Source organism: Pteronotus mesoamericanus, unplaced genomic scaffold, assembly GCF_021234165.1.
Source record: "Pteronotus mesoamericanus isolate MK-2021 breed Mesoamerican mustached bat unplaced genomic scaffold, CSHL_Meso_final contig_56, whole genome shotgun sequence".
NCBI classification, from domain to species: domain Eukaryota; kingdom Metazoa; phylum Chordata; class Mammalia; order Chiroptera; family Mormoopidae; genus Pteronotus; species Pteronotus mesoamericanus.
In genome coordinates, this window is record NW_026555201.1 from 6,448,396 (window position 1) to 6,470,200 (window position 21,805).

A 21,805-nucleotide genomic window follows, 5' to 3' on the forward strand; every position below is an offset into this window, starting at 1 on the left:
CTAGGCCTGACAAGCTTTGAAATGAAACATAAGAGAATTTGACACAGGACTCAGTAGTTATCAGCTTAAAATCATATTATTTTTGGTTGAACTTAATATATTTCACAATTATTTACCCAGAAGTTATTATCCATAAACAAAATCAAGATAGTACATTTTAAGTCTTCAAGAATTGACTAATAGCTGAGTAAGATAACCACACAAATTTAATACAAATCAAAAACATTTTAAAATATATTGATGACATAAGGGTAGTTCAAAAAAAATCAACATCAAAGAAATAATCAAACAAGCCTCGCTGTGGAAATCTGGAAATACTGTATGAAGGAGGTAGCATTCAACAAATACTCAAAGAGTTCATGAAACTACTTCTTTTATCCTTTTATTATAGCCAGTTTTAAAAAATTAATCATCTTTTAAACTTTACCCATTCCTTGGTCCTGTCCCCTGTGGCAACTGCCATTGTTCTACATGTATGGGTCTGTTTCCCTTTTGTTTATTCATTTGTCTCATTTTTTTAGATTCCACATATAGGTGAAATCATATGATATTTGGCCCTGGCTGGTACGGGGTATGGTTCAGTGGACTGAGCACCCGCCTGCAACCTGGAAGGTCACCAGTTCATTCCCAGTCAGGGCACTTTCCTAGTGGCCGGCTAGGTCCCTAGCTGGGGGCGCGTGAGAAGCAACTGATTGACGTTTCTATCCCTCTCTTTCTCCCTCCCTTCCTCTCTAAAAATAAATTAATAAAATCTTAAGAAATCATATGGTATCTGTCTCTCTTTGACTTATTTCACTTAGCATAATTCTGTCTAGATGCATCTATGTTGTCACAAATGTCAAGAATTTATTTTTTATTGCTGAGTACGATTTTGTTACACGTGTGTGTACCACATCTTTCTCCATTCATCCATCTATTGACGGACACCTGGATTGCTCCCATATCCCAGTTGTCGTAAATAATGCTGCAATGAACATAGGGGTACCCGTATCTTTTTGAATTGTTTTTTTTTTCCAGATACATACCCAGAAATGGAATTGCTGGGTCATGTGGCGATTAAGAAACCTCCATACTGCTCCCCATAGTGGCTGCACTAATTCATAATCTCACCAACAGTGCTTGAGGGTTTCCTTTTCACTACATCCTCACCGGCACTTGATATTTGTTGATTTTTTCTTTTTGATGATAGCCATGCTGATAGGTATGAGATGATATCTTACTGTGGTTTTAATTTGTTGAGCGTCTTTTTATATATCTGTTAACCATTTGTATGTCCTCTTTTTAAAATTATTTTTATTTTTTACTATCATCCAAGGACATTTTGCTATTGCTTTTTCGAGAGAGAGGAAGGGAGAGAGGGAGAGACAACCGAAATATCAAGGCACAAGGGGAGCATTGATTGGTTGCCTCTCATACACGCCCTAACAAGGAACAGACTGGGACTGGACCCTCAACCTCAGTATGTGCCCTGGCCAGGATCAGACCTCCAGCCTTTAGGTTTACAGTACGATGCTCCAACCAACCGAGTCACACCGACTAGGGTCACTTGTATGTCCTCTTTAGTGAAATGTCTATTCAGGCGCTCTGCTCATTTTTTAATTGGATTGTTTTTTGGTGTTAAGTTATATGAGTTCTTTATATATGTTGGATGTTAAACCCCTATCAGATGTATCATTTGTGAATATCTTCTCCCATTAAGTAGGTTGTGTAGCCTTTTAAGATTTTTTCTGATTATGAAAGTACTTTGTGGAGTAATAGATAAGTTTCTTTCAATGAAGCTGTTTTGTAAATCCAGGAGAGAAGCTTTGAATGTGTCATCTAAGGTAGAGGAAGTAAAAAAGACAGATGTGATAGTGAGACAGTGTAGGAACTTGGGCCCAGAGATGGTGGCTAGGAAGCCAACATCAGTTGGTCAGGAGGAATTCATGATGGACTGACTGCAAAAATGTCACCACTCTCCTCTCAAAAAGGCAGAGGTGGCTTATTTTACCTCCCTTCAAACTGCCTATTTCAACTGCTGACCCACGTGCACAGCTCATCAAGGTGTGGCCACTATACGACCTCCCCGGGGTGGTAGTAATGAGCAACACCACCATCTTTCCCCCACAGGGAAGGTGCACAATAGTTACCAAACATACAGACAGAAGGAGGACATATCCTCACCCTGGCATGGAAAAGTCCATTCCCCAGAACCCTTTACAAACTCACCTTTTCAAAAAGCCCACATTTTCGAGCAAGCCTGCTTTGTCCCCCGCTTATAAAAGCAGCTGTGCAGAGCCAGCCCCTGGGCCAGTTCGGAGGACCTGCCTTTCCTCTGTGCTGCTCCCCTTGTGTTTGAGCATAAGCTTAATAAAATCTGCTGGAAATTTCTCTGGAGTTTCCTATTTTTTAAAAATTTTATTTATTGATTTTAGGGGGAGAGAAGAAGGGGGAGACAGAGAGAGAGAGAAACATCAATTTGTTATTCCACTTATTTATACATTCACTAATTGATTCTTGCGTGTGCCCTGACCGAGGATCAAACCCATAACCTTGGTGTATCGGAACAACTGAGCTACCCAGTCAGGGCTCCTCTCATTTTTTATCTTGGGGAACCCAAGAACCCTAATGCCAGTAACAGTCTAGTAATACAAGTTGGGAGTATAGAATATTACAACCAGTGGTAGAAAATGAGAGGTATCTTCATAGAATTGAATGTTGAAACCATAAAAATAATTACTGAGTAAGTGCAGAAAACCAGAAGGCAGCTGCTGGAGAAGAGAAAAATTTCCCCTTTCCCTTCTCAGTTTTTCTAGGTAGTCTAAGAATTATGTTGACATGAGGTATAAACAGCAGAAAATCAAACAAACATTTAATAACAGTGTATACCTCCTATATACATGGGAGAAACCACAGAAAACTGAGTAACTTGCCAAAATGGTGGAAATCATCACCTTAAATATCCTCAGCTAAAGACAAAAGATGTTGGGGGTCAGGAGAATCAGTTATGGGAGGTTTCCAGAAAAGGCATAAGAAACAAGAGTAAAGTTATACAGGTTTAAATGTTGCCTTTTTTGCCCTGGCCAGTGTCGTTCAGTTGGTTGGAGTATTGTCCTGTAACTGAAAGATTGCAGGTTCAATTCCCAGTCAGGGCACATACCTAGGTTGTGGGTTCAGTCCCTAGTCCAGGTGCGTGCAAGAGGCAACCAATCGATGCTTCTGTCTCATTGATGTTTCTCTGTTTCTGTCTTTCTCTCTCCCTCTCTCTCTCCCCCTCTCTAAAAAGCAATGAAAAATGTCCTCAGGTGAGAATAAAACTAAATAAATGTTGCCTTTTCCATTAATTAGAGCTTCTAGAGATTGAGTCATCCCTCTTCCAGGTACACCCTTATAAATGGAGATTTCCCTCATAAATGTATATGTCCTTTACAAAGAGTAACTTCTGCTTGGTTTCAGAGCTTCTCCAGGGTCTGCTGTTTCTTAAAAATAACCAGTTTAAAATAATCCCTATGACAGAGACATATTTTCAGGTAACAATTTCATTTCTCTACACAGCTATGGAGAAGATATGAGGAGTAGTCAAAACAAATACTGCTTGGGGATAACAGAGGATCAGGAGTCAAGAGAAGGAAGAATTGCAAGGATGAATGTGGACCCTGACAGGATTCATTTGATGTGAAATCTGAGAAGGAATTATCTGCTGAGATAGACTCCCCATGGTCAACTGTGGGCCCAAATTTTATAAATGAAAAGAGCTTAGTGGCCATTTGCTGATGGGGTTTCTCACATACTCTGTATACGGGGAAGATTGTCAGTTTGAACTCTAGGCTTCCTGCTCATTTACACAAATAGAATCAACAATTCTGAGGTAGTTCCTGGCTTTGTCTTTCAACCAATGGACTAAGATATGCCCCCTCCATCAGATTGCTCTATAACAACCCATCAGGAAACATATTGCTGACCAATTGGGACTGTGCAATTTGGACCAATCAGAACTGTACCAATTGGGGTACCTTATTTACATAATACAGACCTAATTGGGAACCTGAATGGATAACTTCCTCTGTAAAAGGCAGCCTCCCCTTTGTCTCAGCAGAGCACAATTTAGGTTACTACTTGAACCTGTGTCTCCAGGGCTACAGATCCTTCTGCTCAAATAAACAGTTTTTATTCTTTATTACAATCCAATATTAATTTTGGTTTACATCAAGCCTAGGGTTCTAGCCCACCATTTACTAGCTATGTAACTTAAGTTACTTAAATTAGATTTGCCTTGATTTCCTTATCTATAAATGTTTTTAACTATCTTTGATGAAATTTTAATTATTTTATTTATTTTTTCAAATACATTTGTCTCCGCCTCCCCCCCCCCCACTTTCCCCTGCCCCCTCTCCCCTTTCCCTCCCTCAATCCTTCCCCACTTTGGCTTTGTCCATGAGTCCTTCCTATAAGTTCCTTGACTTGCCCCTTCCTTCCCTTCCTTCCTCTCTCCCACCCCTCCCTCCTTCCCTCTTGTCTCTGTTGGTTTCTTTTCCTTTCAGTGTTACTGGTCTTATTTTCCTTGCATCTTTGTTTTGTTGGTTAGGTTCCGCTTATAGGTGATATCATATGGTATTTGTCCTTCGCCCCCGGCTTATTTCACTTAGTATAATGCTCTCTAGTTCTATCCATGCTGTCACAAAGTGTAGTAGTTCTTTTTTTCTTTCTGCTGTGTACTATTCCATTGTGTAAATGGACCATAATTCTTTGATCCAGTCATCTACTGATGGGCACTTAGGTTGCTTCCACTTGACTGTTGTAAATTGTGCTGCTGTGAACATTGGGGTGCATAGGTTCTTTTGAATTGCCATTTTGGGATTCTTAGGGTATAGTCCCAGCAGGGGAATCACTGGGTCAAAAGGCAGTTCCATTTTCAGCTCTTTGAGGAAATTCCACACTGCTCTCCACAATGGCTGCACCAGCCTGCATTCCTACCAACAGTGGACTAGTGTACCCTTTTCTCCACAGCCTCGCCAGCACCCGTTGTTTGTTGATCTGTTTATGATGGCCATTCTGACCGGTGTGATGTGGTATCTCATTGTGGTTTTGATCTCTATTTCTCTGATGGCTAGTGATGCTGAGCATCCTTTCAAATGTCTCTGGGCCCTCTGTATCTCTTCCTTGGAAAAGTGTCTGCCCAGGTCCTTTGCCCATTTTTGATTGGATCATTTGTCTTCTTGGAGTGGAGTCGTGTGAGTTCTTTATATATTTTGGTGATCAAACCTCTATCTGATGTATCATTAGCAAATATATTTTCCCATACGGTTGGTTCCCTTTTCATTTTGCTGATGTTTTCTTTAGCCGTGCAGAAGCTTATTTTGATGAGGTCCCACTTGTTTATTCTTTCCTTCATGTCCCTTGCTTTAGGAGACGTATCAGTGAAAAAATTGCTGCGTGGGATATCTGAGAGTTTCCTGCCAATGTTCTCCTCTAGGACTTTTACGGTGTTGCAACTTATCTATAAATTTAAAATGATGGTGATGATACCTGCTCCATCCCTACAAGGTGAAGAGGAACAAATTAGAAAAGATCTGAAGGCATATTGTAAACCATAATGAAATGTTATCTATCACAATAATTGCAAGTACTCTGGCAACTGAAAGAAAGGGAAGACATGGGACCAGAACAAAGTTTCATTGTTATAAGAAAGGGGACTCAGCATATGCATATTTATAGGAAGAACTGACTTAGTACTATAGTTCTACAACATCATCATCAGTAATGTACCTTCATACGAGAGAGAGGTTAGGAGCACAGACTCTAGGGTCAGACTATGGGTTTGAATCTGTCAACTGAAAAGTAATACTGACTAGATGTTTTGTCACCAACAAAGGACGGGGGGAAAAAAGAAAGGGTTGCAACCCAGTGCACACAGACATAGCAAGCCACATGCCTACTCTGACCGTGTGCCAAGATGAAGGGTATTTACAGAAGGAAAAGAAGACAAGGGAAGGGGAAATTAGAACCATAGAACTTTTAGAGTGTTTCTGGTAGGGTTCTAGTGTTTATATAGAGTGTGAGAACTTTTACAAGTCCTAACTCCTCTCATAAACACTTCCAACTGCTTATGTTTGCTTAAAGTTGCATTTAGTCTTTCCTAAATCCCAGCTCTGCTGACTTTCATGCACTTCAGTTTCCTCATCTATAAAATGGGGATAATGATAATACCTACCTCATTGAGATGTGAGGATTACTATCTTAGAACTGTTTCTGGAGCACAATAAGTGCTCAAAAATGTTTATAATTAATACATAAAAATATTGTCATATGTAAGCATACATAAGTTAAAATGACTGTTATTTGTCAACATTTTAATACCTGGCATTTTATATTAGTCTGAGATTAGAAACTTGCTCTTCATGGACAGCATAACCAGAATATGGAATGGTCAAATTTAGTATAACTTCCAAGTCCTCTTCAGTTGGATATCAAGTGCTTCCGTATTTGTTTTGAAATAATGTGAATTTATGAAATTGAAAGACATTTTTATAATCCTAGGTATTTGAACTACCATAAAGGTTCAATGTTACTAGAGAAACTGCAGATAAACTGTAGATGTTACATAAATTGTAAAAAAGTATCATATGATATTTAACATATGAAGTATCCACAAAATAATTTATAAATGTAAAGGGCAAATAAAGACAGCAACAATACACAAGACACTGTATTCTGATGTTCTTTAAGATGAGGCAGTGCAATATATTGACCAAATTAGAGACTTGAGAGCTACTCAGACCCAGATTAGGATTGGGTCTCCATAGTCCATAGTTGACCTACACCCCTAACATAAGAATCCATGCAAGGATTCACTTACTGAGTTATAACTACAGGCTGGCACTGTACTAGGCTCTGGGGATACACTGAAAAAGGGACAGGAGTCCTAGCCTGACATTCTGAGCAAGTAAATTACAAACCGATGGAAAAGCAATTCAAGATATTTTACATATGAAATGCCTCATGTAGCATCTTGCACATGATAGGTCACTAAAATATAGCTGTTAAAATTGTTATTCTCCCTCATGCACACCCTGACCAGGGAAAGGAACCCACAACCTAGGTATGTGCCCTCATCCAGAATGGAACGTGCGACCCTGTAGTGTAGGGGACGACGCTCCAATGGAGCCACATCTGCCAGAGTTGTTACATTAATTTTATTCTATGTCTCTTCCCATTCCCCCTTCCCAAGTTTTGTTGGTTATTTACTGTAGTCCCAGTGACTGCAATCTGGTTTGTATTCAGCACGGGTTGAATAATCCATAGTGAAACCTAAATATCAAACACTTATTGTGTGCCAAACACTTACATTAACTCAATCCTCACAACCCAGTGAGGTTAGTAGATGAGTAAACTTAAGTACAGATTATGTAACGCACCTGAAACTGAGGTTAGCTAGTGAACAAGGAGCTGGATTCAAATCTATGCAGCCTAACCCTGTATTGCCTCGATGCATTAATAAATCGGTAAAAAAAAAAAAAAAAAAAAAAAAAGTGAGGTAACACTACCATAGAAGGAACCTACAAGTATGACTTCCTAAGAATGCTCCCTTTTTCATGAATGACAAATATGATTATGTTTGGAATGAAATTTAAAATTTTCAGCGCTCATCGGAGTAACATGTGGGACGATAGACGAGGTATTAAACAACTGACTCACACGTGGTTTGGACCACGTCAACCGAATCTCGGTACTCTCATCTACCAATTATCTGACGAACCCGGTTTTACAAAATGCGCTCGCAGATCTAGACCCGTGGCCTGGACTGGTGCAGAAAGAACGGGAATCAGGACTCCGGGAGGGATTCAAGACTCCAGGAGGGATTCAGGCCGGATGCCCCATCCCAGCATGCACCACAGGTCCTGACGACCACGCCTCCCGGCCAGCTCCGGGGAGCGCGTGTGCGCTCCACTTCCCGGAAGCACCGCCGGCACGTTGCATGCTGGGAGTTGTAGGCCCTCCGCCCCGGTCCGGGCCCGCGGGCTGCGGTCCGCCCTCCATGAGGCTGCTGGCCCTGGCCCGCGCGGCACCGACGCGGGGAACGCGCTTCGCGCTGACTCAGCGGTGGTGGCGACTGCCTTAGCTGGGGCCTCGCACGCTTTCCCTTCCTGGGGCGCCGACCCCACCCGCTTGCCTTTGCTAGCTTGCCGGCCCGGCGCCACGCAAGAGAAGGCGCGAGGAAACGCGGAGCGGCGAGAGGCGCTTGGCCCCAGCCAGCTCGGTATCCGGCGTTAGCGCTGCGGCCGTGGTGGAGAACGACAGCAACAAGGACGAGAGCCGTTCTCCCCGCTCCCTGCGTGCGGCACTGCTCCGTTTTGCAGACCGGTCTTCGGGAGTACAGGCGGGGAGGCGGGATGGAGTGATAGGGAAGGTGACGTGGGGCTCGGAGGTGGAGGGACTGGGACCCGGGGCGGAGGGACTGGGAGCCGGCTTGGTTCGAGCGAGGCTGTGTGGAAGTTGACTGGAAGGACTGGCCCCGGGGAGCCCCACGCTGGGGAAGGTGCGGGCAGGGGGCCCTCTATGGCGGTGCGCCCGTACGGTGGGCAGGCTGGGTGGGGGTGGGTACCAGCTGTGGCCGCCGCGGAGCGTGTCCCTAGTGCGTGGCCGCCCGTTGCTGGGTGTTTCATCACCCGAATTGCCACGAGGCTCCCTTTAGGGGAGGATCCGGGGGAAAGAACGGGACAAGGCCGGCCAAGGAGGATCAGCATCAGTAGTGGCCCCCAATTTAATAAACGTGACCAAGCCCGTTTGTAATAGTTACAGCGTGTCTCACCTGCAGAGGACTTAAACTTGATCGCCTGCCCCCTCCCCACCCCAGGACCAAAAAAAAGTGTTATTTCTGTATAGTAATTTGCCAGCAGGGACACGCCATTTCTTCTCGACCCTTCCTCACAGTTCTGCAGGAGTAATGTTTCCTGTAACAAGAAGAAAAAGGAGTACTTTTTGAAAGTGCTAATTAGTTTTTACAGGGGGAAGTTACGTTTTATTAAAGCGACTTGTCAGCGTTGTGTTAAAACTGGAAGATTCAGTGTTGGTCTTTGAACAGCCTTCAGTAGGCGTGGAAGAATTTTTCTATATTGATTCCATAATGGCTATCTAGGAAAAGTTAGGGATTAGTATTTTAACTATGTTGCTCATATTTCTCCATAACATTTGCTAGATGCGTAATTGAGGTGTTTATCGCATTGTAACAAATGTTTAAACCTGCAAGTCTGTGCCATGTTAGAATTTGTGTTCACGCGCAGCTTTTTACGGGGAAAATTGTCACATTTTCACATAGGTTGTAGCTTTTAAGGTGTCTGCACACAATAAGTAACTTATCATGTTCCATTACATACTGATTATTATCCAGGTACTAACTCTGTGAAGAATTATTTCTGTACTGACAACTGTAACAAGTTTATGTTTCCTTAGGTAGTTTTATTTGCCATTTTTTTATCTTAGGTCCACTTGCTGTGTCCTTGGTAAAACCAAAGGGACTTGAGCAGTTTTTCCTAAAGCCATGTCAAATTTCAAGGACTCTTTTTATATGACTTCTTAAACTGGGGTTTATAGAAACTCAATTCATCTTTGATATATGTGTGTGCATTTTTCAGGGGAATTTTCTTGTCATTTTTGTCCAGGGGCGGGGGTGGGGTGAGTATGCCTTGTGTTTTCCCATCTGTTTAAAATGCCAGTTTACTCCTATGATGTGATAAATCTAGAATGCTCCAAGTAGTTCCCATCCCCCATATGTCTAGTTCTGAATTGTAAAAAAAAAACCTATTGAGGACTCACTATGTGCTAGGCATACTTTACATACCTTACCTCATTGAAGTCTTTACAACTTTATGAGGCAGATGCACTTTTTCCTTTTTGTAGAAAAGGCTCTCTCTCACATTTTACAGCTCTTCACATGGCCTCAGTTTGAAAATGACAAGATTGGAGTACAAATCCAGGGTTTTCCAAATACAAAACCTGTGTTCTGTTGTATCCTATGGACACAGTAATGAGTATTCAAGTGAGGCAGTCCTTGCCCTTTAAGGTTAATGAGAGAAAACTAGTGAGCAGGCAGTGACTGTCAGCATTTAGGAGGGGCATCTAATCCACTTTGGCAGAGTTAGACAATGGAGATCCAAGAAACCTTTAAAGAGGTGACTTCTAAGCTGAATTCTGAAGGACAGGCACGGGTTAACCAAGTAACAGACAAGAGCAGTGTGTCCTAAGTTGAAAGGCAGAATACCACTGGCCTTGTGCGGTGGGGGTGCAGATTGGTGAGGAGCCATTCGTAAGTGGACCTTAATCCTGAGGGCAGCGGAGGGCTACCCTGCCTTGCTGTAGTCTGCTTTCTTCTTCAAGGCACCCAGCAAATATCCTGATTTATCATTGGATTTGGGCAGGCCCGAATGGGGAAGACAGAATAGTCCATTGTAGTAGGGAGGTCCTCTAACCTGCTTCTGATCCTGGCCTTACCTTTGCAATGGCTGTGCCCCCATTGCCCACCCCTTAGGTTCTTGGCCTCTCTAGGCTCTGATCTTCTGTTATGATAATTAAACCAAAAAAAAAAAAAAAGTTGAGGCCCCCCAGCCTTTTCACTAGGAGTAGTAAGGCCTGGTGTTCCTATCTCAGGCCTTGAGAGAGAATGTATGTGATTTTCACATTATTTAGAGTTTGTTCCCTGCTTCCTCAAATAAATATGCATCCTATCAAAAACCAGGTTGTCTTTGGGGTTTATCATGTTCTTATTTGAGAATGTTAAGACACTAATGTGAAAAAGTACTTTCCAGAGAATTAAAAATATATATTCTAAAATAAGAATACTATTAAGTTGTCTGTCAATTTTTATAGCTATTATTTAAAAGTACTTTTTGAAATACATTTCTAGAATTGGCTGGCAAGAGCAATGATATGTAAAAGTCAGCTAGCCCATTGTTCAAAAGCTAGATTAACCAATTTTTCACTCCCATTTCTTCCTCCTTTTCATTTGACTTCTCTCGAAGTACTTGTAGGGATTTCATTAAGAGTATTGAACTCTGAGGTCACTACTTAGCCAGGCATTCTAATATTTTTTAAGTTTGTGGTATTGCTGTATGGAAGCAGGCAATTATTATAATTAACATAATAAAATCTGTATTTGTCATTTTTTTAACATAGTTGCACAATTAATTTTTAAGTTATGTACTGGTAATAGTGCATAACAGCATTACATAAATTAGATCCTCCTATTTAAAGTAGAAAATAATTACTTTCTATACTTTTGGTCATCTTGAAAAATAAGAAAATTCAAGAAACTTAATGGCATGCTTTAGATTTTTAGAAATTACACATTTGTGGACTATTTAGCAGATTCATTCTTGAGACGTTAGGCTCCTTTAGTTTTAATTTGGATAGTTTCTAAAGAAGTTGGTTTTTGTTTTTGTTTTTTATTTTTAGAGAGAAGGGAAGGGAGGGAGAAAAGGAGAGGAGCATCCATGTGAGAGACAAACATCAATCATTTCCTTTCAGTATGAACCCTGACCAGAGTGAACCCACAACCCAAGCATGTGCCCTGACTGGGAATTGAACCCATGACCTTTTGCTTTGCAAAATGACGCCCAACCAACTGAGCCACACTGGTCAGGGCTCAAAATAAGTTTTTTTTTTAACACTTAAACTTCTTTCCACTTCTTATGGTATTCTGGATAAGCATCTATTTCATTTATCAAGTATTGTTTTCTTTCCACTTTTTTGTGTGTGTCCAGATGTTTGTGGATTCTTCGGTGGGATACGAGGGCACATCTGTTGGGATCAGAAAACTCCAAGTATAGCAGCAGGGATGGATGAACAGGCTCTTTTAGGACTAAATCCAAATGCTGATTCAGACTTCAGACAAAGGGTAAGTTAAGTTGGCTTACTTTTTTAAAGCATGTTATCACAGATTTGGATTAGAGCACTTGAATACAAAATATATATCATGCATATCACAATAAAGGTTTAATTTGGGTAGAAATGAATAGAGATAATCAAATTTGAGGTATATGAATATATTCTGAATACAGAAACAGGGTTGTGATTTATTTTCTGTTCCATTGACTCAACAAAAGTATTAAAATCTCATATGATTCAAGGTAGGTCTTTATGTCACATCAATCATTATTGATAATTATGTAAAAGTTGCAATGCAAAGGATTGTTCCGGGGACTTTCCATAGTAGCAGACATGCATATTTTATTTTTCTATTGCATGGCTTGGCATACAAAAGTTGTTTAACCCTCACATTAGTGATATTTAACATCCATGTTATTTAGTCCAGGCAGACATGTAAATAAGCAGTTATGATATGCCATAAACTCAGGTCTTAGGTTACTTAAAGTGATAACATGGCAAGGAATCCAATATGAAGTGCTGCAATATCTGGGTAAACGTAAACAATTAAACATAATGTAGTCTACACCTGTAATTATGACTATAGCTAGATGATAGAAGAAGAATCTAAAGAGCAAGCCTATAATTAAATATTTAAAGACATGTGGGTAGTTTGAAGTATAGGATGAGTGGAAGGAGAGGCATTTTCTTTCTACTTCTCATAGCAAAGGATATCTTTTATAAATGTGCTAAAAGAAGTTAACAACCTCACTAAATGTTATGGCACTTTTTGTTGTGCTTTTAAGCAGAAATTTTTTTAAATAATAAAAAAAATTCCAGGTACTTTTTAACATAGCATCATGTGCATGCCTCTGAAGTTAAATAAGCAACCAGCCCTACAGATAGAAGGAAGTAATAGGAATTGAGAATTAAATATCTAGCTAATTGCAACACACCTGTCCAGCTGGTTAGGGCATCAAAAGGCATTAGAAGTCCAGGTCTTCTGGATGTAGACAAATAGTTCTTTTCATAGAAGTTTAAGCCGCCTGCCTTTAAACTCTTTAGTCACAAAGTTGAAGCATCCTAGATCTTTACCTTTATTCTGGCTTAGTATTGTGTGGTTATTATAACTAAAAGCCTTTTTAGCATTTGGTTATTGGCCTACTCTATTGTTTTTTGATGTTCCTTTTATGAAATTTATTTTTAAATTCACCATCTGACAGATTTTTTTTAATGTGCCATGATTTTCAGAAAAATAAAACTAATTGTTAGTGTTTTTAATACAGAAGTTAAATCAATAAAAATGGGTTCTGTAAGTCACAGGCATATGTAGTCTAGGCTTGATCTGATATCTCATTAAGCCAGCCCGAGTGACAAGTAGGATGAAAAAGAAGGAATCGTAAGGAAAAGTGAGCTCTGATAGTCCTGGTGTTGGAGTTCAGTAGTGGGAACTTAACTCAACGTGGTGGTGTAAGGTAAATGACTGCCAGCCCACGTAGCTCTCTGTTTTCTACATGGGCAGTAAAAGTAGGTGAACTGACTCTGTTGCCACTTAGAGACAGTGAACTATTAAAAAGAAGGTAAGAGATAGAAGAACAATGTAATAAAAGCTTTGATTTGTTCATCATTGCCAGAAAGAAAATTTTTAAATGCTGGTAACATGCATTTAGAGTACAAAGTCTAGATAAACACGGAAAACTTTCTAGCTGTTGAGTCAGTTTTTTTCATGAATAGAATATCTGTCTTCAGCTTAAAACTTGTTATTATTTAAATAAAATGGTATGTTAGAGACAATTCTAGCAGCTGACCCCCTACTCTCCTTTTTCTGGTAAGTGAAATATTAGCTAGTAATGCAACATACATGAGTAATTTCTACCTTTTTGCCTGTCCTAGCCTTTGAGATAGTCCTAAAGGAAACCCTAGGTTTTGTGAAATATTGTTACACAGCAACTGAACTATATTCTTTTGCAGCTGATTGTATTCCTTTATTTTTATTTTCTAAAGATAGTTATTATTTATATTTTAGATAGTACTAGGCAATCTCCCATTTCCACACTTTCATTTATCTTGGTTCTCTGCCAATGGAGCAGCCACTAAGACCACGAAGAAAACCCATTCCCTCATTCATACAGTTACATAATAGAGGCAACTAGCCCCTGAAAAAGTGGGGGTTTTGCTTTTTTTTAAACTCTAATCCAAGGGAAAAAATAATTGAACATCTTGACCTAGTGTATATGTAATATGCACAAATGTATACAAATAAATACATATAAAAGAGCCACAGAAGACACTCCTCATTTTCCCAGCAGTCTGGTAGAGAGCACATAGACTTGGTGCTACATTCAGGGTACACTTGCTCTTAGAACAAGGCCCTGAATTCATGAATAGACATATGAGAAACATGTTGCCTAAAGCTTTGAATTTTTCAGTTATTTGCATAATTTCTTATATTCATATCATGCCATTTTACTCTGATTTTAATCTCACATTTTAGGGAACTTACATGATATAGTCTAATTGAAACAGTCTCCTCTGTTTAATTGTAACCCAAATGGTATACAGAATCTGTTTTGCCCTTTATAATCACCTCTTTAATAGCCTATTTGCTGTTAAATAGGAAAACTACCCTTTGTATAGCTTTTTAAATTGCTTTTTTTTATTTTTAAGATTTTATTTATTTATTTTTAGACAGAGGTGAAAGGAAGGAGAAAAAGAGGGAGAGAAACATCAACGTGTGGTTGCCTCTCGCATGCCCCCTACTGGGGACCTGGCCTGCAACCCAGGCACGTTCCCTGACTGGGAATCGAACCAGCGACCCTTTGGTTTGCAGGCCAGAGCTCAGTCCACTGAGCCATACCAGCCAAATTGCTTTTGACAAGCACTTGTATTTTTGTTTCTCAAGCCACCTAATAATTCAGTGAGATCTGAAGAGCATTTTTGTGTTGTCTCCTTGGCTATAAGGAAAGAGGTTTGAGTATCTAACGGATGGATTTGTTTTTCTGTTTAACCTTTTTTCTAGAATGATCACTAAGTAGCACATATTCAGAAGTTCAAAATCAACATCTTAGCTATTTTTCTTTAGATTCACTTACTTGTTTTAGGTCTTTGACTCACAGAATATTTGTTTACTGTTGACAGGGCATTGAGATTGACAATCCAAATGCATTTTTGCTTTGCAATTTTATAGGCCCTGGCCTACTTTGAGCAGTTAAAGATCTCCCCAGATGCCTGGCAGGTGTGTGCAGAAGCTCTAGCACAGAGGACATACAGGTAATGAAGAACAAAATTTGCATGACTCTCAGAATTTAAATTTCTGTGAACTTGATGGGACTGTTTAATTTACCTGTATGTGGAGAATGTTTCCATTTAAATATTTTATGACTTGGGTTTTGGGAAACCACTCAGGATAGAAATGAAAAAAAAAATAGTAAACTAATAATTTGGCTATTCCAAGATTGACCTTTCAGTAAAACTATCCTTAGCCTTAAACCATGTAACCTGACAGCAGATCCCAATTGGAGTATAGTAAAAACTTCCTTATTTTACTATGATACGAATGATAGTTGGTTTTCTAAAAAGTCGGTAAAGAAAGTAATCATAAATTTAATTTAGTTTAAAGTATATAAGCATTCAATTACCAGCCTTGACATTGGACTAAGGTCTTGTCTTTGTGTACATGCTTCATCATTCTTACATTGATCAGACCCATAATGCATCCTCTGCAGTTCCCACTTTGGGTCTCTGTAATGGATTGAGGAACAATGAATGCAGATTCCTAATCTTTTAAGTTATTTGCCCCCACCTCTCCAAGTCTTGTGGTTATTATCTAGCCCCCATCACATGTACAAGGATTCCCCCCTTGCAATGTGAGTTCCCAGGGAGTCTTTCTAAAGCATTCAACTTAATTTTTACAAAAATAAGAACTCTCATCATAGTCATTTCATTAGTTTTTTAATAGTTAATTAACTTAATTACAAAAGAGGTACAACTAGCATAGTTATAACACAGGGAAACACAGCTGACCAGCTGCAAGCAAACACCTTGCTTCTGTGGAGAGTTCTCAGTGGTTAGTGATGGCTCCTAGTGGAGTTCTCAGCATGCTGTGGCTACCAGTCACTACATTTTTACAGCTGAAACCAAGTGCTCCACTTGAGGGAAGAAGTTGGTTTTGAGGCTATCTGTTTTAGTGTAAATAAGGACTAGCTAGTAATTAAAGGCTTCATGTAGTTCACTTTTTAAATTTTTATTTATTGATTTTAGAGTTAAAGGGGGAAAGGTGGGAGGGAGAGAGAGACATTGATTTGTTGTTCCACTTCTTTACCCATTCACTGGTTGATTTTTCTATGTGCCCTGACCATGGAGCAAACCTACAATGTTGGTGTATTAGAGTGATGCTTTAACCAACTGAGATACCTGGCCAGGGCAGTTTATTTTTTGAGTAGGAAATCGAAGTCTTGTATGATTAGCTAAGGCTTCAGTGTCATCTATTATAAGGATAGAAACCCTAAGGTCTTAGAGATGCTAAATAAACCTAACTTTAGCCAAGATGAGACTGCCAGTCAAGATGGAGGCATAGGTAAACACGACTCACCTCCTTACACAATCAAAGCAAAAATTACAACTAGACCACAAAACAGCTATCACCCAGCATCATCAGAAAATTGAGCTGTATGGAAGTCCAACAACCAAGGAATTAAAGAAATCACATTCATCCAGATGGGTAGGAGGGGTGGAGATGCAGAACAGGCTGATCCCTCACCCACATGTAGTGGATAAAAATCAAGAGGGTACCTTGGGAGTGAGGGATCCCAGTCTCACACCAGACCACCCAGCCCAGGGTTCCAATGCCTATAACTTCTGGCTGTAAAATCCAGTGGAGGTTGGGTGGCAGAAGAAACAGCATGATTCTCAGGAGTCTCCTCTCAAAGGGCCCACAAGACTTGGGACTTATGCAGACTCACTCCCTCTGGGCTTCATCTTCAGGGCAGTAGCTGGAAGGGCACCAGTGACATGGAGGAGAAATTGAAGCGTCTGGCTCAGTGCAAGTGCCAGGGGACAGCTTCCTCCCAAACAAAATTACAGAGGCCAGGCAGCAGCATTGTCCCCTTTCTGAGCCCTCCTCCACGCAGAGTCACAGAGCAGTGACACAATAGCAGAGATTCCATCAACCTGGTTCACAGGCGTTGCTCGGCCATGGGGATTACCTAAAACTCCACCCCATCCAATTTACCAATGTACTTTTCTACAATAAGCCACACTACTAAGGGAGTCAAAGCAGCTCTCCCAAATACATAAAAACAAACACAGGGAGGCTTCCAAAATGAGACAGAGAAATGTGGCCCAAATGAAAGAACAGAACAAAACTCCAGAAAAAGAACTAAACAAAATGGAGATAAAGAACCCATCAGATGCAGAGTTCAGAACACTAGTTATCAGGATGTTCAAAGAACTCATTGGGTACGGCAACAATATAAAAAAGACCCAGACAAAAATGAAGGCTACACCTAGTAAAATAAAGAAAAATTTACAGGGAACCAACAGTGGAGTGGATGAAGCTGAGAATCAAATCAATGATTTAGAACAGAAGGAAGAAAAAAACCATTCAGTCAGAGCAGCAAGAAGAAGAGAATCCAAAAAAAAAAATGAGGCTAGTATAAGCAGCCTCTGGGACAGCTTCAAACATCCCAACATTCAAATCATAGGAGTGCCAGAAGCAGAAGAGGAGAAGCAAGAAATTGAAAACTTACTTGAAAAAATAATGAAAGCTTCCCTAATCTGGTGAAGGAAATAGACATGCAGTACCAGGAAGCACAGAGAGTCCCAAACAAGATGGACACAAAAAGGACCACACCAAGACACATCATAATTAAAATACCAAAAGTTAAAGATAGAGAATCTTAAAAACAGCAAGAGAAAAGCAGAGTTACCTACAGAGGAGTTCCCATAAGACTGTCAGCTGATTTCTCAAACTTTGAGGGCAAGAAGGGACTAGCAAGAAGTATTCAAAGTGATGAAAAGCAAGGACCTACAACCTAGATTACTCTATCCAGCAAAGCTATCAGTTAGAATGGAAGGGCAGATCAAGTGCTTCCCAAACACAGTAAAGCTAAGAGTTCATCATCACTAAGCTGTTATTATATGAAATGTTAAAGGGACTTAATTATTAAGAAAAAGATCAAAACTATGAACATTAAAATGGCAATAAATTTACAACTCTTACATAATTGAATCTGAAAAACTAAGCGAACAAGCAAAACAGAAACAATCATAGATATGGAGATCATTTGGAGGGTTATCAGTTGGGAGGAAGAAGGGGGAGAATGGGGAAAAAGGTGCAGGGATTAAGAAACGTAGTTGGTAGGTACAGAGTAGATAGGAGCATGTTAAGAACAGTATAGGAAATAGAGTAGCCAAGGAACCTGTGCATGACCCATGGACATGAACTAAGGGTGGGGGCAATTGCTGGAGGAAAGGGGGGCACTGGGTGGAGTGGGGCGAGAGGGTAAAAATTGGGACAACTGTAATAGCAAAATCAATAAAATATATTTTTTAAAAAAAGTACAAATTGGTAGGTACAGAATAGACAGGGTGATGTTAATTAAGAACAGTATAGGAAATGGAATAGCTAAAGAACTTAAATGCATGATCCATGGACATGAACTGGGAAGGGGTGTCAGAAGGAATGGGAGGTACTAGGTGGAGGGAGGCAAAGGGAGAAAATTGGGACAACTGTAATTACATAATCAATTATATATGTGTTTTATATATATATTTACATATATATAGATACACTATTTAAAAACTAACTTAAACAACCTTCAAGAAATTAAGTTTCATCTCATGGGTGAAAATATTGTTTGGTTAATTCTTATTTTCTAAATGAAGATAACATGTCCAGTCTTGTACTGACCAGTTAGCTTTATATATGAAAAATTTATTCCATGACTAAGCCTGGTTCAAACCAACTATCTTGGATGAATAGATTGTTATTCATTAAAGGGACTTTGTTAGTTTTTAGCTGGCTCGTTACAGCTCTGGCTCACCCTTGAGAGATGGTTGAAAGTAGATAATTGGTGGATACTGATTTTTGCTCCCCCTTTTTAAGGGCAATATATTTGTAGCTTGGTTTTCTTTATGAGTTTTGAGGAAAGACTGCTAGCCAGGTGATTCTGCTTAGTTGGGATTTGGCTGAACTAGAACTGTCTAGGGTTGAATTTTACCTATGACTTTGATGGCCATATCTGATTTCATCTAGTCTCTGGCAGTCATTTTAACCCCGAGGTTCACTTTTAACACCTAGGCTTTAGTAGTTTTCCAGGAGTCCTAACATCTGGCATTTAGGGTGTGTGTCTTCTATTTGCAAAGCACTATACTTAAGGTGAATCTTAATTTGTTTGGTTGTTCTGCTTGCCAGATTTAGTGGAAATACTGAATATTGTATAATATTTAAAGTTGTCATAGCTTTTTAAATAAATAAATATGAATGTAGTAAGTAAGGTCAATAAGTAGAAAGCATGTCAGAGATCTAATTTGAGAAACTTTACAACTACGTTGTTTATTAATATTTTATCTTTTTTCCCAATTCATACTCTGCTTATCTAATTTTCTCTTTTCCAGTGATGATCACATAAAGTTTTTCTGCTTTCAAGTATTAGAACATCAAGTTAAATATAAGTAAGTCATTTTCTCACTGTTTGACTCTGAGATTTGTAGGGAGAGGCTATTTTTTTTTAAATTAGCTTTTCCCTTTTTAGAGAAACCGTAATACAGGTTGTAGATTAACACTGTATGTCACATCCGGTTTAGAGATGTATTTTGACTTGTCCCAAAGAGTTTTAAAAATACTGAATTTGTTGGTTACATATAAAAATTCAGCCATTTCAAGAAGGAGAATGGATTTCCAGCTTCTCTGAAAATATCAGATCTAGCAACACCCAGCCTATTCTACTACATGGAAATTCTGTTGGAGTTGAGTGGCAGCGTAAGCACTTGCATTCAGAACCCTCAACTTATTTAAGTGAAGACAATGGATCACTGCTTGTTGGAATCCTTACTTTGTCTATTGATTTATTCAGTAATCCACAGAACTCAGAACATGGACATTCTTCCATTTGAAAAATTGTGTAGCTGCCATATTTTCAATGTAAACTGAATCACCAGTCAAACTACCAGTAATATCAATATTGATACGCTATCCTCCAGTCCCACGCCTGTCTTTTCCTTAAAGCAGTAATGAGAAAGAGGCTTTCTCAATTTATTTTGGAGAATTTTAGATAATTGAGTGTTACACAGTATTCCTTTTCAATTGTATAAGAGGTGTTTATTTTTTAAAACTGCAGGTATCAAATATAGCCTTTATTATTTTTCTCTATTTTGAACAGATATTCAGAACTAACTACTGTTCAACAACAACTAATTAGGGAGACGCTCATATCTTGGCTTCAGGCTCAGGTAAAATTGTAATTTCATTCAGTACCTCAAATTACTAGACATTTAAATTCTTATTTTTGCAAGAGTTTACAACTTTACCTAAAAAATGTTGCTCATTTATCCTCCATTTGATCCTGTAGCTTTTTTAGGAAGTGCTTGTTTTGAAGATCATAGGTAGATTAAAAACTTAGCGATAATTTTAAATTGTATCAACAACTGAAACTGTTAATGCTTTCCATGACATGTTATGGAAATGTTAGTCTTAAAATGTAATTATTTTTTAATACTTGTCAAAAGCAACTTTCTGTTCATTCTTAAAGGTGACCCCCCTCCTACATAGATATAAAGTACAGCATAGGGAATATAGGCAGTAATATTGTAATAACTACCTATAGTGCCGGGTGGGTACTAGACTTATCAGGGGGGCTTACTTTGTACATTACATAAATGTCTAAATACTATGCTGTACACCTGAAATTAATATAAAATAAAATTGAATGTCAACTGTAATTGTAAAATTATTTAAATGATAAAAAATATAAAAAATAAAGGTGAGCCCTCTTGAGTAGCCTCTTCACAAAGACCCTTTTTCAGAGGGGCAAATAGAGTTCTTTATTCACAGTATGTTCTTTTACATTAGTTTTAGCTAATCGTAACGTATATATAAAGCAGTTGTATAGTTAGAATTTTTATTTTCCCATGAAGAACAAGTAGCTAGAAGGAAAACAATTGAATTTTTTTCGTAGAAAATTGGTAAAACTCTGCACATGAAACTTTAAAAGTTTAAGAATGAGAAGTAATAATTAGCACTTATCTTCATTTGATGGTTCCCTATACAGTCAGTTGCTTAAATACTTTGGTAAATTTCAAGCATATTTTTTGCTTGACCATGTTGAAGTTTGATGTGCTTTTGCCTATTAATGTTAAATAAGAAAACAATGTGTTTGAATCTTTTCTATTTACATTTAATTTCATGGACTGTTTCTCTGATCATCAGATGCTGAATCCCCAACCAGAGAAGACCTTTATAAGAAATAAAGCAGCCCAAGTCTTCGCCTTGCTTTTTGTTACAGAATATCTCACTAAATGGCCCAAGTTTTTTTTTGACATTCTCTCAGTAGTGGACCTAAATCCAAGGGGTATAGACCTGTACCTCCGAATCCTCATGGCTATTGATTCAGAATTGGTGGATCGTGATGTGGTACATACATCAGAGGTCAGTAACTTCTCATTGATATCTAGTTTGTAATGTAGATTTTCTGGGAGGTTATGGGCAGATAAAAGGAGCAGGGCTCTTATTTTTGAGACATACTTTCTTAATAATTATAGATTGACTCAACATTTTGAATTTTGTTTTACAAAGGAACTTAAACTTGGTTTTTTTCTCACCAAGTATAGGTTGAAATTAGAGTATTTCTTTAGATTTTTTTATGACTAGGTTAGCACTTTCTCCAGTGAAATACACAAATTTATTTTCTCCTATGAATTTGTAGGGAAATGTGGTCTGTATTTACTGCTATATAGTCATTAAGGAAGA

The 21,805-nt window shown here is 39.0% G+C and overlaps 1 protein-coding gene across 1 annotated transcript in view; it reads left to right on the plus strand.

Annotated features, from left to right (window-relative positions):
- The first annotated feature begins 7,983 nt into the window (after positions 1-7,983).
- XPOT (exportin for tRNA) overlaps positions 7,984-21,805 on the plus strand; it is a 38,259-nt gene continuing 24,437 nt past the window's right edge. Inside the window, exons 1-6 of the mRNA XM_054580041.1 lie at positions 7,984-8,386; positions 11,736-11,869; positions 15,026-15,108; positions 19,456-19,512; positions 20,220-20,289; positions 21,266-21,484. Coding sequence (XP_054436016.1) covers positions 11,810-11,869; positions 15,026-15,108; positions 19,456-19,512; positions 20,220-20,289; positions 21,266-21,484 — 489 coding nt within the window. The 5' untranslated portion in view covers positions 7,984-8,386; positions 11,736-11,809. The remainder of the gene's footprint in view (positions 8,387-11,735; positions 11,870-15,025; positions 15,109-19,455; positions 19,513-20,219; positions 20,290-21,265; positions 21,485-21,805) is intronic.